This window comes from Paroedura picta, chromosome 8 (genome assembly GCF_049243985.1).
Source record: "Paroedura picta isolate Pp20150507F chromosome 8, Ppicta_v3.0, whole genome shotgun sequence".
Lineage (NCBI taxonomy): Eukaryota > Metazoa > Chordata > Lepidosauria > Squamata > Gekkonidae > Paroedura > Paroedura picta.
Genome location: NC_135376.1, coordinates 78,558,034 through 78,570,977, shown reverse-complemented (window position 1 = coordinate 78,570,977; position 12,944 = coordinate 78,558,034). Strand labels below are relative to the sequence as shown.

At 45.4% G+C, this 12,944-nt stretch overlaps 1 protein-coding gene across 2 annotated transcripts in view; it reads right to left on the bottom strand.

Moving 5' to 3' along the window:
- Window positions 1-982: 982 nt before the first annotated feature.
- UNC5B (unc-5 netrin receptor B) overlaps window positions 983-12,944 on the bottom strand; it is a 211,525-nt gene continuing 199,563 nt past the window's right edge. For both annotated transcript variants that reach the window (XM_077350505.1, XM_077350504.1), the window contains 2 exons: window positions 11,786-11,964; window positions 983-10,371 (listed from right to left, as the gene is read on the bottom strand). In XM_077350505.1, the coding sequence (XP_077206620.1) occupies window positions 10,206-10,371; window positions 11,786-11,964 (345 nt within the window). In that variant the 3' untranslated portion in view covers window positions 983-10,205. The remainder of the gene's footprint in view (window positions 10,372-11,785; window positions 11,965-12,944) is intronic.

Genomic DNA, 12,944 nt, shown 5'->3' with positions numbered 1-12,944 from the left:
GAAGTAAAGTACCATATCTGTTTCTTGATTGGCAGACTTTCTGGCCTCATTTCTAATAACCTCTTTTTTTCCAAATGTACTTCAGCTTAAGACATAATAAATACATTACTTTTTAAAGGCCCCACAACTCTCGTCTAAATTTTAAAAAGGGCATTGATGATGTAATTTCTAATGAGAGACACAGAAGGAGGATCAGAAAGGGATTTCAAAAGCAATGCAGGCAAAAGGACCAGGGTTTTTTGTTTGCTTGTTTTTACAAGTATTTTCATCTGCCTTGAACAAGGGACTCCTTTTCGGAGATTGTTTTGGACTTCAGTGTGAAAAATCATGGCGGTGGTTGTTCTATCCATGACCATCCCATATGATCCAGGAAGCAGCCTCTGCCGCCAGGAAGAAGAAAGGGGGCTGAAGGTGACGTACCCAAAGGAAACAATGGCATCAAAAGCTGAATGACTGCAAATTCTGGGTAACCGGGAGAAATTTCTGTCTTACCCAATTAGCTCCCTACTTCCTGTTCTCGGAACAAGTCATAACACTAATATGGCTGAGAAGAGAAAAATGCTTGCTTGCTCTTAAGAGGTGCCTCTCCACCTTGAGGAAGAGCAACAACAAGCCCAACAGGGTACTTCCCATGGGAGTAGTCAAACTGTGGCCCCCCAGATGTCCATGGACTACAATTCCCATGAGCCCCTGCCTCATTCGTTGGCAGGGACTCGTGGGAATTGTAGTCCATGGACATCTGGGGGGGGGCGCAGTTTGACTACCCCTGAGCTAGGAGGATGTGGGCTCTGCACCCGCCTTGTTCAGTTGATTATTTGCCAGTCCTTCCATTCGGCTTTTCCCAGCTGCTGCCTGCCCCTGCGCCGAGGCCTTGAATTTCCTTCAGCGAATCCATTCCCACTAAATCCGCGGTCCCGCATCCTCGGCCTTACCTTCGCTTTTGTCGTCCCGCCCGAGTGTGACTAATGAATGAGGCGCTCGCTTTTCATTTTAAAGTTTTTATTAGACTAGGAAATATAATTTATTGCATAAAAATCAATTTGTTACAATAGGAATGCTAAACCGTATTTACAGTTCTTAGTTCATAGAATAAACAGATGTGTGTAGAGAGGGTGCCCCCAGACAAAATCCTCCAGACGTATAAATATGGAAACAGAACGGAGAGCGCAAGAACGGAAGGACGCCCTTCGCGAGTGGAAGGGACAGGGGCGTGGCCTCCCCCCAAACGACGGGATGCCTGCCCAGGTCGACCAACTTGGTGTGAGCACAGAGAGTCCCTCGAGAGACAGAGGTGGAAAGAGAGAGGCCGGCCCCACCCTGTGAGAGGAAGAGGGTGTACAAAAGCAATAGGGACTCCCTGCTTTGTCAACACCCTTCCTTCTGAATGAGGGGCCAAATGGAAGGAGCAAGCATACCAGCACACTTCCCGATCAGAGAAGCAGAGACTCTTTCTTCTCCTGCACTAGACATACTGCTGGCCTAATTGGTTGTACTGAGTTTTGCTGTCTTATCCACTCACACACAGCCCCCTTCCTAGTCCTGAACTCAGAGACAACACAGGTGGATGAGCCCATCCAGTACCAAAATGCACACGTACACAGTGAGTGAAGACTTAGGCAGACACCCAACCATCCTCTAACCGGACACCCTACGGTTGCTTCTCAGCTATCACTGTGCTCCTGACCTTTCATGGCAGGCTGGAACAAACGGCCAGCAGGAATTGACTTCATCCTTCACACAGCTCTCCTTCCCACCTTCATCAATTGATTTTTTATCTTAGGTATGTTGATACCTCCCTTCCCTTGCCAACGGAGATTCAAAGCAGCTTACCACATTGCTCCTCTCGCCTCCATTTCTACTTTCAAAATGGCCACCCCATGAGGAGGGTCAGGCTGGAAGTGCAGGGCAGGCCCAAGGTCACCCACCACAGTTCATGCCAGAGTGGGCGCTGGGACCTTGAGCTTGGGTTTCCGGGATCCCAGTCTAACATGATAACAGCTATGCCACGTGTCTTTCTTGACCTTCCCCATCCAACTGCATGTTCATAGCAGCCCACATGAGAGACGCAACAGACAGGGGCTTAAGTGGTCCTAATGCATAACGGATCGTTCATCCAGATAAGTGAAAGGGTCTGCTCGTAGGAATCTGTGTCTGGATTACTGCAAAGACACTATTGGTGAGATTAGCTGTGGAATTTGTAGAAGTCATTTCAGACATGCACAGAGTCACCTAACCGTGACTCCAGATCTGTTGCACAATATAACATGAGAAGCAACCTTAGGGGAGACAGAGAGAGAGAGAGAGAGAGAGAGAGAGAGAGAGAGAGATTCAATTACATTAGGACCTCTGTTCCTGGAATTGCAATGCAAGCACTTTAAAACAAATACTAAAGATGCCATTACAGTTCTACAGAAGAGGACAGTTTCCACGTACTCAACATTAAAGCCTTAAGCGTCTAATCTTGTAAACCAAACGCACTAGTGCAAGCAGAGAATAAATCATCATGAATTGCTTGGAAATATCAGGTTAAGGACTTGGAGCCTTCTTTTCTCATCAATTCTTAACACCGTATCCTTTATTTCCCTGCCTCTTTTTGAATCATACATTTTTGAAAAAGAAATGAAACCAAAAAACTAAATTCTAAACGATAGAATTTTTGTTTTACCCCTGCCACTGTGAAGTGTCATTTCCCCTAATAATTTTTGAGAAGATTAATGCTTTTATATTTTCCAGCTAGCTGGAAATTGTTACAATGTATAAAGGCATTAGAATTCCAGAAACTGGGAATTTCTTCGCCAGAAATGCTGGAGGAAGGAAATGCCAACCATCCTTCCTAAATACCTTGTGGTTCAACAGCTATAGTATCTGTCTTTGAGAGAGTTTTACTGCCACACAACAAACATGTGCTCTAAGAACATCAGCCTAAAAACCAAGTGTGATTTTTAAAAACGCTTACCATTTGGTTATAAAAATCCGGATATTTATCCAGCTCTAAATATTGCATATGAAGATCCCTGCCATTTGCAAAGAGAAAAAGGATAAAATATGACCCGTTAATGGGAATACATAATATATAAGCTCCAGAGAAATAAAGACCTTGTATAGATCAGGATAGTCCTTTAACCAGATATGTCAGAGTTAGATTCAGAAACTCACTGGCTTTACAATTCAGAATTGGGAAGAGGAAAATTTAAAAAAATACTGACATTCTGTCTACTCACTGGATATTACTCCATAAGCTTGAGAATCAAGAGCTATAACAGGAAGGTTACTTCAGTGTAAGCAGTTTGAAGAAATTCACAGTCTGAACGGTGAAATTCTACTTTTCCAGAAGTTGCCAGCTACACAAATTCACAACTCCTTCCTAACTGGCAACAAAACCTATTTGCTTGGGGGACAAAATGAGCACACCAAGTCTGCCACATGAAAACCAACCACCAACACTGTCTAAAACAGGGGTGGGCAAACTGTGGCCCTCCAGATGTCCATGGAGTACAATTCCCATGAGCCCCTGCCAGCATTTGCTGGCAGGGGCTCATGGGAATTGTAGTCCATGGACATCTGGAGGGCCACAGTTTGCCCACCCCTGGTCTAAGACCTCTAAATTCCAATGCCTAAAAATGTCATCTTGAACTTAACCAGAATTAACGTTCGATATGCTTCTCTGCTATAAAGTGACCTCTATACAATTGCTCTCTTGCTCTCCAGTAACCTACAGTTGTCACTCCTTGGGTTTAAGTATGAAATACTTGATGTTATCTTAGGAACATGAGGTGGGTACAGCTTCCAGGACCTTCCTGGGCCATGAATTGAGCAGGCAAAAGCTTAAATCCTGAGGAAATGCTGGAGACCAAACTTTCATGTAAAGGTATTGCCTGTCCTATTTCAGCTCCCTGAGAGAGAGTATGTCCTTTCACGGTTCACCTCAGTGCCCTTCTTTGCGCAAAAAAATCTGCTGGAGTATAGGGACCTGAGGTAACGGCCACTTCTGCCTGCTGGTGCAAAACTCGCCAAACTGCGCCCAGTGTTCAAAGTTATTGCCTATGCACAAAAGTCACAAGAAAGGCAGATAAAATGGCTCCCGGCATGATGAGGCTGCACTGTACTCAATTCCACACTCTGCTTACAAAAGGAAAAATCCTTCAAGAGGTAGTGATTATAAGAAAATACCCTGCAATTCCACAGCACTCAACTTGCAAGGGGAATGAGTAACCAAAGGCTACTTACAGCAATATTGGGGGAAAAAGCAAGGTAATACAGGTGCATTTGCAGTAGAATTTTACTGCCGGAAGTGTTTACTGCGGGAAGTATGTATTCCCTAGTGGTACTTCTGCACTACATCTGATTTCGTTTTGCCAGGAAAATCCACAAAACAGTCACTTAAAAGGGCTACCGATTGGTGCCACAAGGGCATTTTTAAATACAGAGGGCCACATTCCCCCCTTATCCCTTCGAAATATTTTTCCTTCGTTCCCAGAATCCATCAACAGGCACTCGAGTGGAATTAGAGACTCTGCTTAGGAGAGCACTGGGAGTTCTCAAGTGCCTGCAAATGCTTAGAAAAGCAGCTTTTAACCTAGCACTCTAGTGGGCAAAGTTTGAAGCCTTCTTCAGGCTTAAGGAGAATTCCTCCTCCAGCCTCCAGGCTCTTCCTCCAACGACAGAATGGAGGAGGTATGCCCATCAATTGTGCCTAGCAAGGTGAGTCTTCCTGGGAGGGAATCACTTGAGCTCTACTTGCCCTGCCCCCTGAAATGCACACTCTTAATAAAGAACGGCCCTCTCAGGCTTCATTGCTGCCTACCTAGAATGTTATCTCAGGCTGAGGCTACTGGAATATTCACCCCCTTCAGTAAACAATTACATATGAAAAAGTCATTTGCATGGATGCTTCTTGCTAGAAAATTATTTCATTTTTCTTCTCTAATATAGAAAAGAAAAACCAGAAGGCACTGCAGTGCTTTAATGGTCACCCTAAGAGGCAGAATCCGGCAACTGGCTAATCGATGCAAAATAATACACATTGGTGGTGGCTTCACAGGCGTTTTTGTGACAATGACAGTCCACGACATCTCAACACACAGGTGGTCCAAAGGCCTTTTAGGGACTGTTATCTGGTGTCAGGAATCTTTCCCTCTCTCAGTAATTACGGAAATCAAGAAATGGAAAAATCTATGAAGCGCTTAGGGTCAAAACAGATGGGGAAACAAAACACTCCTTTAGTGTCACATGGGATTAAGGGCAACTACAGCTGTGCATGGCTCCCAAGGCATATCAGGGTTAACCCTTCCTCTCCTGTGTGCGTTCTCTAATTCAAGCAGCCACCCTCAATACTGTTATTAGCCATGTGAAGTGCTAGAACAGCCTGGGTAGCCCAGTTTCACTCGGAGAAAGCATGTGGGAGTGGAAGTGTTAAACTCCCACAGGCTGCTTAGTTTTAATTCACATTTGTCTTTAAAAGACTGACAAGAGCTTCATGATCTCTATTATGTCTAGTTTAGGAGACTCTTGAGTGACAAGCAGAACATCTCTGGAGGACTTTATCTTCCCTAAATGCAGTTTGAAACTGCAGTTAATTGGTTGCTGCCCTTCCATTTCCACAAGCCGCTTCTGCAATAACTTTCCCAAGCGTTATTTCTCCCAAACAGGAAGACCGTGTATTCAGGGTATTCATTGTCCAGTCCTAAATATTCACTGCTCATCACTTGAAATCAATGAGGCATGCTGATGCTTTTTAAAAGAGAAATTGAGAGCCACCTTTGAAATATTCATCTTGAGTTTAACATTTCAAATAAGTCTCAGAGCTGCATTGCTCTTTCTACAGTGGCATTTGCAAAGTCTTTCCATTTAGCATCACACATGAATTTTATTTACTTTTCTACTGCAAATTGTTAATCAAGCTGTTAAATAAAAGTGCACCTAACATGGACCCCCATGGTTCTTTGCTAAGTAACTTCCTCAACGTATCTACGGCTGTGAATGATTCTTTGCCTTTGGAATAAATTTATCATGGTGGGTGTTCTCTCCTCCAAAATGCTGCCAACAGTGGACTGCATCCCAGAACAGAATCTAAGGACTCAATTCAAAGGAAATTTGGCATGCAACATTACAGCTTGGTGCTTATTGTCCACTGATTTCAGCTAGATTGGTCTTCAGAACCTTAAGGGATGAGTCCCAGGCAACATCAGCAGAAGGTACAAATGGAAACAAATCTTTTGGAACTGTAGCAGATACCCAAGAGCGTCACAAGTGTAACGCTGGGGGACACACATGGACGAAAACCTATGGGAAATGGGTAGCCAGCTTGAGAAATAAAATACTGGTTATCAATGGGAAAATGAGCCAGCCCTTGAAAGGTATGATAACCAGCATTTTAGAATCCTAGCTGCCGAAGGGGGCAGGGGACAATCAGCATATTTGGTCTTCTAAAATTTATGTCTTAAAAAAAATCATTTAGTATTTTGTTATCACATTAACCAGCTTGTCATTTCATGAGTACCAGAAACCTATTATTTCCCCAGTTTTTTCATGTTCTGAGGGTATGCCTATAGTGGCATGTTGATTTAAAAAAAATGAATTTGATCTTTTTTGCTCTCCATTACAATTTTCCTGTGTTTCCCTGTTCACATCAGTTCTTGGAGGGTGTGTATTTGTGTGGATAAAGGATTGGCCTTGTACCAACAGGCTGTCCTGCTACTGATGCATTTAGAAGAGCAGGTGCAGTAGCATCGTGCAGGGAGGTTGGACTAGATGACCTTGGAGGTCACTTCAACTCTGTGATTCAGCTGAGACCTGAAATGCAGCTACTTGGGAACAGACTCACTCATGAGTCATGATTCAAATGAGTAGCCGTGTTGGTCTGAAGTAGCACAATAAAATCAGAGTCCAGTAGCACCTTTGTTGGTCTTAAGGGTGCCACTGGACTTTGATTTTATCATGAGTAAGAGTACTACCCCACTTAAAGCTGCACACCAGGTAGCTGCACCCACTTGTTGCTGGAGGCACTAATATGTAACTTGAACATTCTCCACTTCAAACAGCTGCTGAGACGCTGCAGGAAATTTAGAACCTCTCTAGGTACGTTTGGTACCCCCAACTCTTTAAGTGTCTATTAAAAGTTGAATTGGGTCTATGGTGCATTCCTGGGGTTTTTTCAGTCCCTCACCCACACCATTTGCTTGATGCAAATCACTCCCCCCAAACTGTGCTGTTTGCCCTAACAATGAAAACCTTGATCAAGTGGTGGGTGAGCAGGGATATTCCACCAAGAAAACACTATAAAGCAGAAGAGCTATTCATCCAGGGTGGCATTCCAGAGCCAATCTCGGCAATGTCTACATCAGCTCTTACATCAGATCGGTTTACCGATCGTGTGTCTCTGATGCTTCTTCTACTGTGGCCTGTAGTTTGTCTTTAAAGAAGCAGGAGCTTTCCTGCAAAAAAATCTAGACATAAGGTGCATGTTAGAGGCAGCTGTCTGGATAAAAAGTCGACAACAGCACCATCTGCGGTACATTCTGGGGCACGTCACGAGAAAAACAAGCCAGCCAGTCATTCCCGTAAGTTATTATCCATAAAATATGTAAACGTGTCATGTGACCCACCCCACTGTAGCCTTGTTAAATTGTTCATTACCGTGACTATCATTATGTGCAGCTGGATATTAAATACTTTTGAAAAATCTGGCTGCAGTCAGGGATGTTGAGAAGCCCATCCCGGAGTTCCATGCTTTATGAACTTGAACTCTGTCCAAGGATATACTGCTACATACAGGTAGAATCAAGTATTACTAATAAGACCATGTGATCATCAATGCCTACTATTTTGCTTAAGGGACAGTCCATGCATTAGTTCTTAATACATGGGGATGAACCTGCATACAGCAGTTGCTCAATCTATATGCTGCAGGACTAAAATATGCCAATATCAATCCCTTCCCACATTGCAAAACGTATATTTTACAGGGTGACCAGTCTCTCTGCTTCAGATAAAGCAACATATCAGCCAACATTCAGGGGAATATGGGGGAAATATGTGGGAAAAGACTTCTTTGCAGTGTATCCATCTTTAGTGAACACCGGAACGCTGGAAGGGAGAGAAACGTCTCAGACAAAAGTTCGTAATGAGGATGGAAGAGTAACAGACACTGCAGACAAATCTCTTTGTATCATTTGACTAACCATGAGAGCCTCTAATCTGGAGAGCTGGGTCTAATTCCCCACTCCACCTCCACATGCAGCTAGCAGGGTGGCCTTAGGTTAGTCTCAGCTCTGTTAGGGCTGCTCTTGCAGGACAGTCCTCTCAGAGCTCTCTCAGCCCCACCTACATCACTGGGTGCCTGTTGTGGGGAGAGGAAGGGAAAGGTCTTTGTAAACTGCTTTGGGATGCCTTCAGGTAGTGAAGAGTGAGGTACCAAAACCCAGCTCTTTGTTTTCATTATATGAGCAAAAACTGGCAAGTGTCCAAGTGCTAGAACTCACCTCTGATATCCAAATGGAAGAATCAGTCAGAGGGGGATACTTAACATCTCACAGCGACAGCTGCCACCTCAGCTTTTGAATGAAACATATCCCAACATACTATTCCATTGCAACAAAGAGTAACAGAAGGAGGACTCCCAAACAGCTCCACTTGTCCCCACTCACTCAGGGACAGGAACCAACTCGTGTTTTACAGATGCACTCAAATGGTTTCAAGGTTAAGAAGAAGACGACGACTATAATCCAGGGAACTAAATGCTTAATGACCAGAGAGAATTTCAGAACTGCACCTCCTTGGGACGTGTAGAAAGCAGATTTGAAATTCAGGGGAATTTCAAATCCAGTCTGCAGTACAGCAGGGGGGCTGCTGTTAACTCTCCCCTCCAAACAATTCAGGTCAAAAAGTCTGCTGAACATGTGTAAGTGTTTGGACATAACCAGCGGTGCTCTCCTGATTATGGCCGGAAGCACTTATGTCTCTGGATTAGCTTGATCTTCCCTTTACCAAACTACTGGACCTCTCCGCCACGCAGTGATGGAACTGGTGCCCCCCACCCCCACCAAGACCAAGCAGGCGGCACAAAGCACTGGCAGCCTGACATGGAAGTGAAAAAAGACCAGGGAAAAATATCAATGGATATTTGGTCAGATACACCTGGGCACCACAGAATAGCTGGAAACAGTGCCAAGGATTCGTATTGCTCTTTTAAGAAAGCTCCAAGAGGCTCCCCCTTATTCATTTCCAGAAATTGGGGGGGGGGAGGGGGTTCTCTTTCAATGGACTCTCCCTCTCACTGCAACCGTTCTACTTCTGCCAGAAAATAATATTTGGGAACAGAATGTGGGGACAGCATTTGTTCTTTTCAATCTGCAGGAAGCTCTGCCCTCACCACCAATTCCTACCTCAACAAACTCCACTGGTTGGTTTTGCTTAATTTTCACTAAGCAGATTCTCTCTCTCTCACATACACACAAACAGAGACAAACACATACACGCACCCCCCCCTCTCTCTCTCTCTCTGAGTGCCCTGACACTCTTTCACAGACATTAAAGATGCCTAACTTTTATTTGTTTTTTAAAAAAGGACACATCCAAAGATCTGGATAATAAATTACTTGCGTTTCCTAAGAAACTGTTTTCCTTTTTTGTTTTTTCCCTTTCCCTTTTTTTCTGTCTGAAGCCGTTTGAAGCTTTTTGACAGGAGTAAGCAAGTCTTTTCTAGATTGTACTCGGCTCTTCAAAGCATAAATGCCAGTAGAAGAAGAAACAGGAGAACAAGGCAGGAGTGGGAAGAGAGAAGGGCAAAGAAATCCAACCCCCTCCCCGAGAATCAAAACGAGAGACAACAAAATCCCAGCTCAGATTCCAAAAGCCCTCGTAGCCACACGACGTGGCAGAAGCTGGTGGCAGGCCATGTCTTCCACCAGGGGCTGTGGTCAGGGTGAGCAATGATACACTGCTATTGGGCCTCACTCCAAAGGCTGTGAGGAGGAGGAGGAGGAAGGAGTTTTGTCTTTTAACACTTAGACTGTAACTGTTCAATGTGGATCTCTAAGGCTGATTGTGATTTGAGGAAGGAGGAGCGATAGAAGGAGACGAAAGCCCAGGTCGATCCTCTCAGCGAGAAGCACCGTCCTCTTCACCCTCGTTTCAAAATGGGCCGTTTCCCTCCCTCTCTTGCTCCGACCTCCGTTCGGCCGTGGCCGATGTCTTCCAGAACTGCATCAGCAATCCCCCTCTGTCGCCATGACAAGCAGCATCTCGCTCTTGCCCATCTCTTCCAAGGCACAGGCCAGAGTGTTAAGGTCCCCATCGTCTTGATGCTGGGCTTCCCATAAGTCAAGGATCACTCCTGTGGGGCTGGCTTTGGTGGCAAAGAAATTCAGATACCTGGGCAGGGAAACACAATGAGAGAGAAAGTCGATGTCACCTTCAAGGCAGTTCTCACCCTGAGTTTCGGTCAGGTCAGGACTGTTAGGAAGGAAGGTGCCGTGAATCACTTGCATGAAACTACGGCCCATTCCGCACACATAGGATAATGCACTTTCAATGTCCTTTGGCAGCTGGATTTTCCTGTGCAGAACAGGAAAATCTACTTCTAAAGCACACTGAAAGTGCATTATCTATTGTGTGCAGAATAGACCTAGAAGAAACAATAATGCATTGTGGCCAAGGGACTGAATCACAAACTTGAAAGCCTCCATTTGAATTGGGTCTCTGCCATGAATTTACTAGGCCCAGTCCTTCCCCTGCATCTATAATACAGGCACAAATAATCCTGATTGAATTGATACAAATTCATCAGGGTAGCCATGTTGGTCTGAAGCAGCAGAACAAAGTTTGCGTTCTGGGGCACCTTTAAGACCAACAAAATTTAATTATGGCTTTACGCTTTTGGATCTGAAGATGCACATGAAAGCTTATAGACAGAATCAAACTTTGTGGGTCTTACAGGTGCCACTGGACTCAAACTTCGTTCTGAATCAATATGAGTGCAACTGTGAAATGATCTCCTGAGTTAGCCCCTGCCCCTTGGCGCCCTCCTATATACTTACAGCAGAGCTGTTTCAAAATCTCTTCTCTGCCAAGCATTGGTTACAGAGAGGGTTTTTGCACACTATGCAATCCTGCCTTTGTAGCTTACACTGGATGTTTTATGGCTTGTTTTTGCTTCTGGCCAAGGAAAGGTGGATTGATTTAGGCCGATCTCGTCAGACCATGGAAGCTAAGCAGGGTTGGTATTTGGGTGGGAGACCCCTGAGGAACACTCTGCAGAGGACCCCTTGCTGCAGTCTTCATAAGTCAGCCGTGACTTGGTGGCACTTATGTACTGCTTTAGGGTTTGTGTTACTTGCGTTTTCTTTTAAATCTAAGCCTCCACAGGGATTTTCATCAGTAGGCAGGCTGTAGATGCCCAAATAGAGCCTCTTGTGGCGCAGAGTGGTAAGGCAGCCGACATGCTGTCTGAAGCTCTGACCATGAGCCTGGGAGTTCAATCCCAGCAGCCGGCTCAAGGTTGACTCAGCCTTCCATCCTCCCGAGGTCGGTAAAATGAGTACCCAGCTTGCTGGGGGGTAAACGGTAATGACTGGGGAAGGCACTGGCAAACCACCCCGTATTGAGTCTGCCATGAAAACGCTAGAGGGCGTCACTCCAAGGGTCAGACATGACTTGGTGCTTGCACAGGGGATACCTTTACCTTTAGATGCCCAAATAAATAAATGAGGGCACAACAATTGGCTTTCCCAACTAATGTGATTCTCCTCTAGGACGACTGAGAAGGGAGCCCTGAAATGAAACCCACCGATCCATGGAAAGTTTCTGAGCCAGGAGCCGCCAGTCGTTTCCTCTGGAGTTGGGGGCATCAAGGCTGTTGCAGATCTTCTGCCGTATGGAGAGAGGGATCTTGAAGGCGTACGGTCCCAGCTGAGTTGTCAGGGCACTGCCAGGGTGGGAACTCAAGGCATCCAAGGAACTGGCGCTCTGGGAAAACAGAGGCATTTGTGAGCTCATTGACACAATTGGATTTGGGGGCTGCTTGCACGGATAAGCCGGTGTACCCACTGATCATTTGTTCAGCTGCCTAATGCCTCATCTACAGGTAGTGCCTGAGCTCAAGCCAGCTGCCTCAGAGACAATGCTCACCCCACATGACCGGCAAGGGGATATCACCGGGCCTCATTCAAAAGGACCTGCCATCAGCATTCCTAAATCATAGACCCAATTCCAGTTGGGCTTCCGGCCTGGCCATGGGGTGGAAATGGGGCTGGTCGCCCTGACGGATGACCTCAGGCACCTGCTAAACCGGAGTGGGTTGGCATCACTCATATTGCTTGACCTTAGGCAGCATTCAACATAGTCGATCATGAAGGGTAAATCTCATGCCTTCAAAATAACAACAGCGACTTTCGTAATGAAATCAAGCTTTGCTTCAGTGAAGCCAGGGAGAAACAGACTTCCAGTATCGGCTGGCACAGCTCAACAAGAGCAGGACTTGCGGAGCCACAGGTGGCATCAGAGGCGGCAAGATTTGTCTGCTTGCAAGGCAGAGTGCTGCAGTGCATTGTGGGTTTTGGAGGGACTTTGCACAGAAGATCACTGCAGAATGGAAACTCAAATTCTACACAGAGACTAAACCAGGAAAACAGATGAAATGGCACAGCCACTTCCTCTGGATTTTGCTATCTTTGTTTTTGCAGGCACTGTGATGGGAGAATATGATGAAGGTAATAAGCATAACGTATTATTATAGCCACAGGAAAGGCCAGCATGGTGTAGTGGTGAGAGTATTGGACTAAGATCTGGGAAATCCAAATTTGAATCCCCACATGACCATGGAAACTTGCTGGATGATGCTGGGCCAGTCACACACTCTTAGAGAGGTGAGACTAAGCTAGCATGGTGCAGTGGACTCTAATCTGGAGAACCAGGTTTGATTCTCCACTCCTCCACATGCAGCCAGA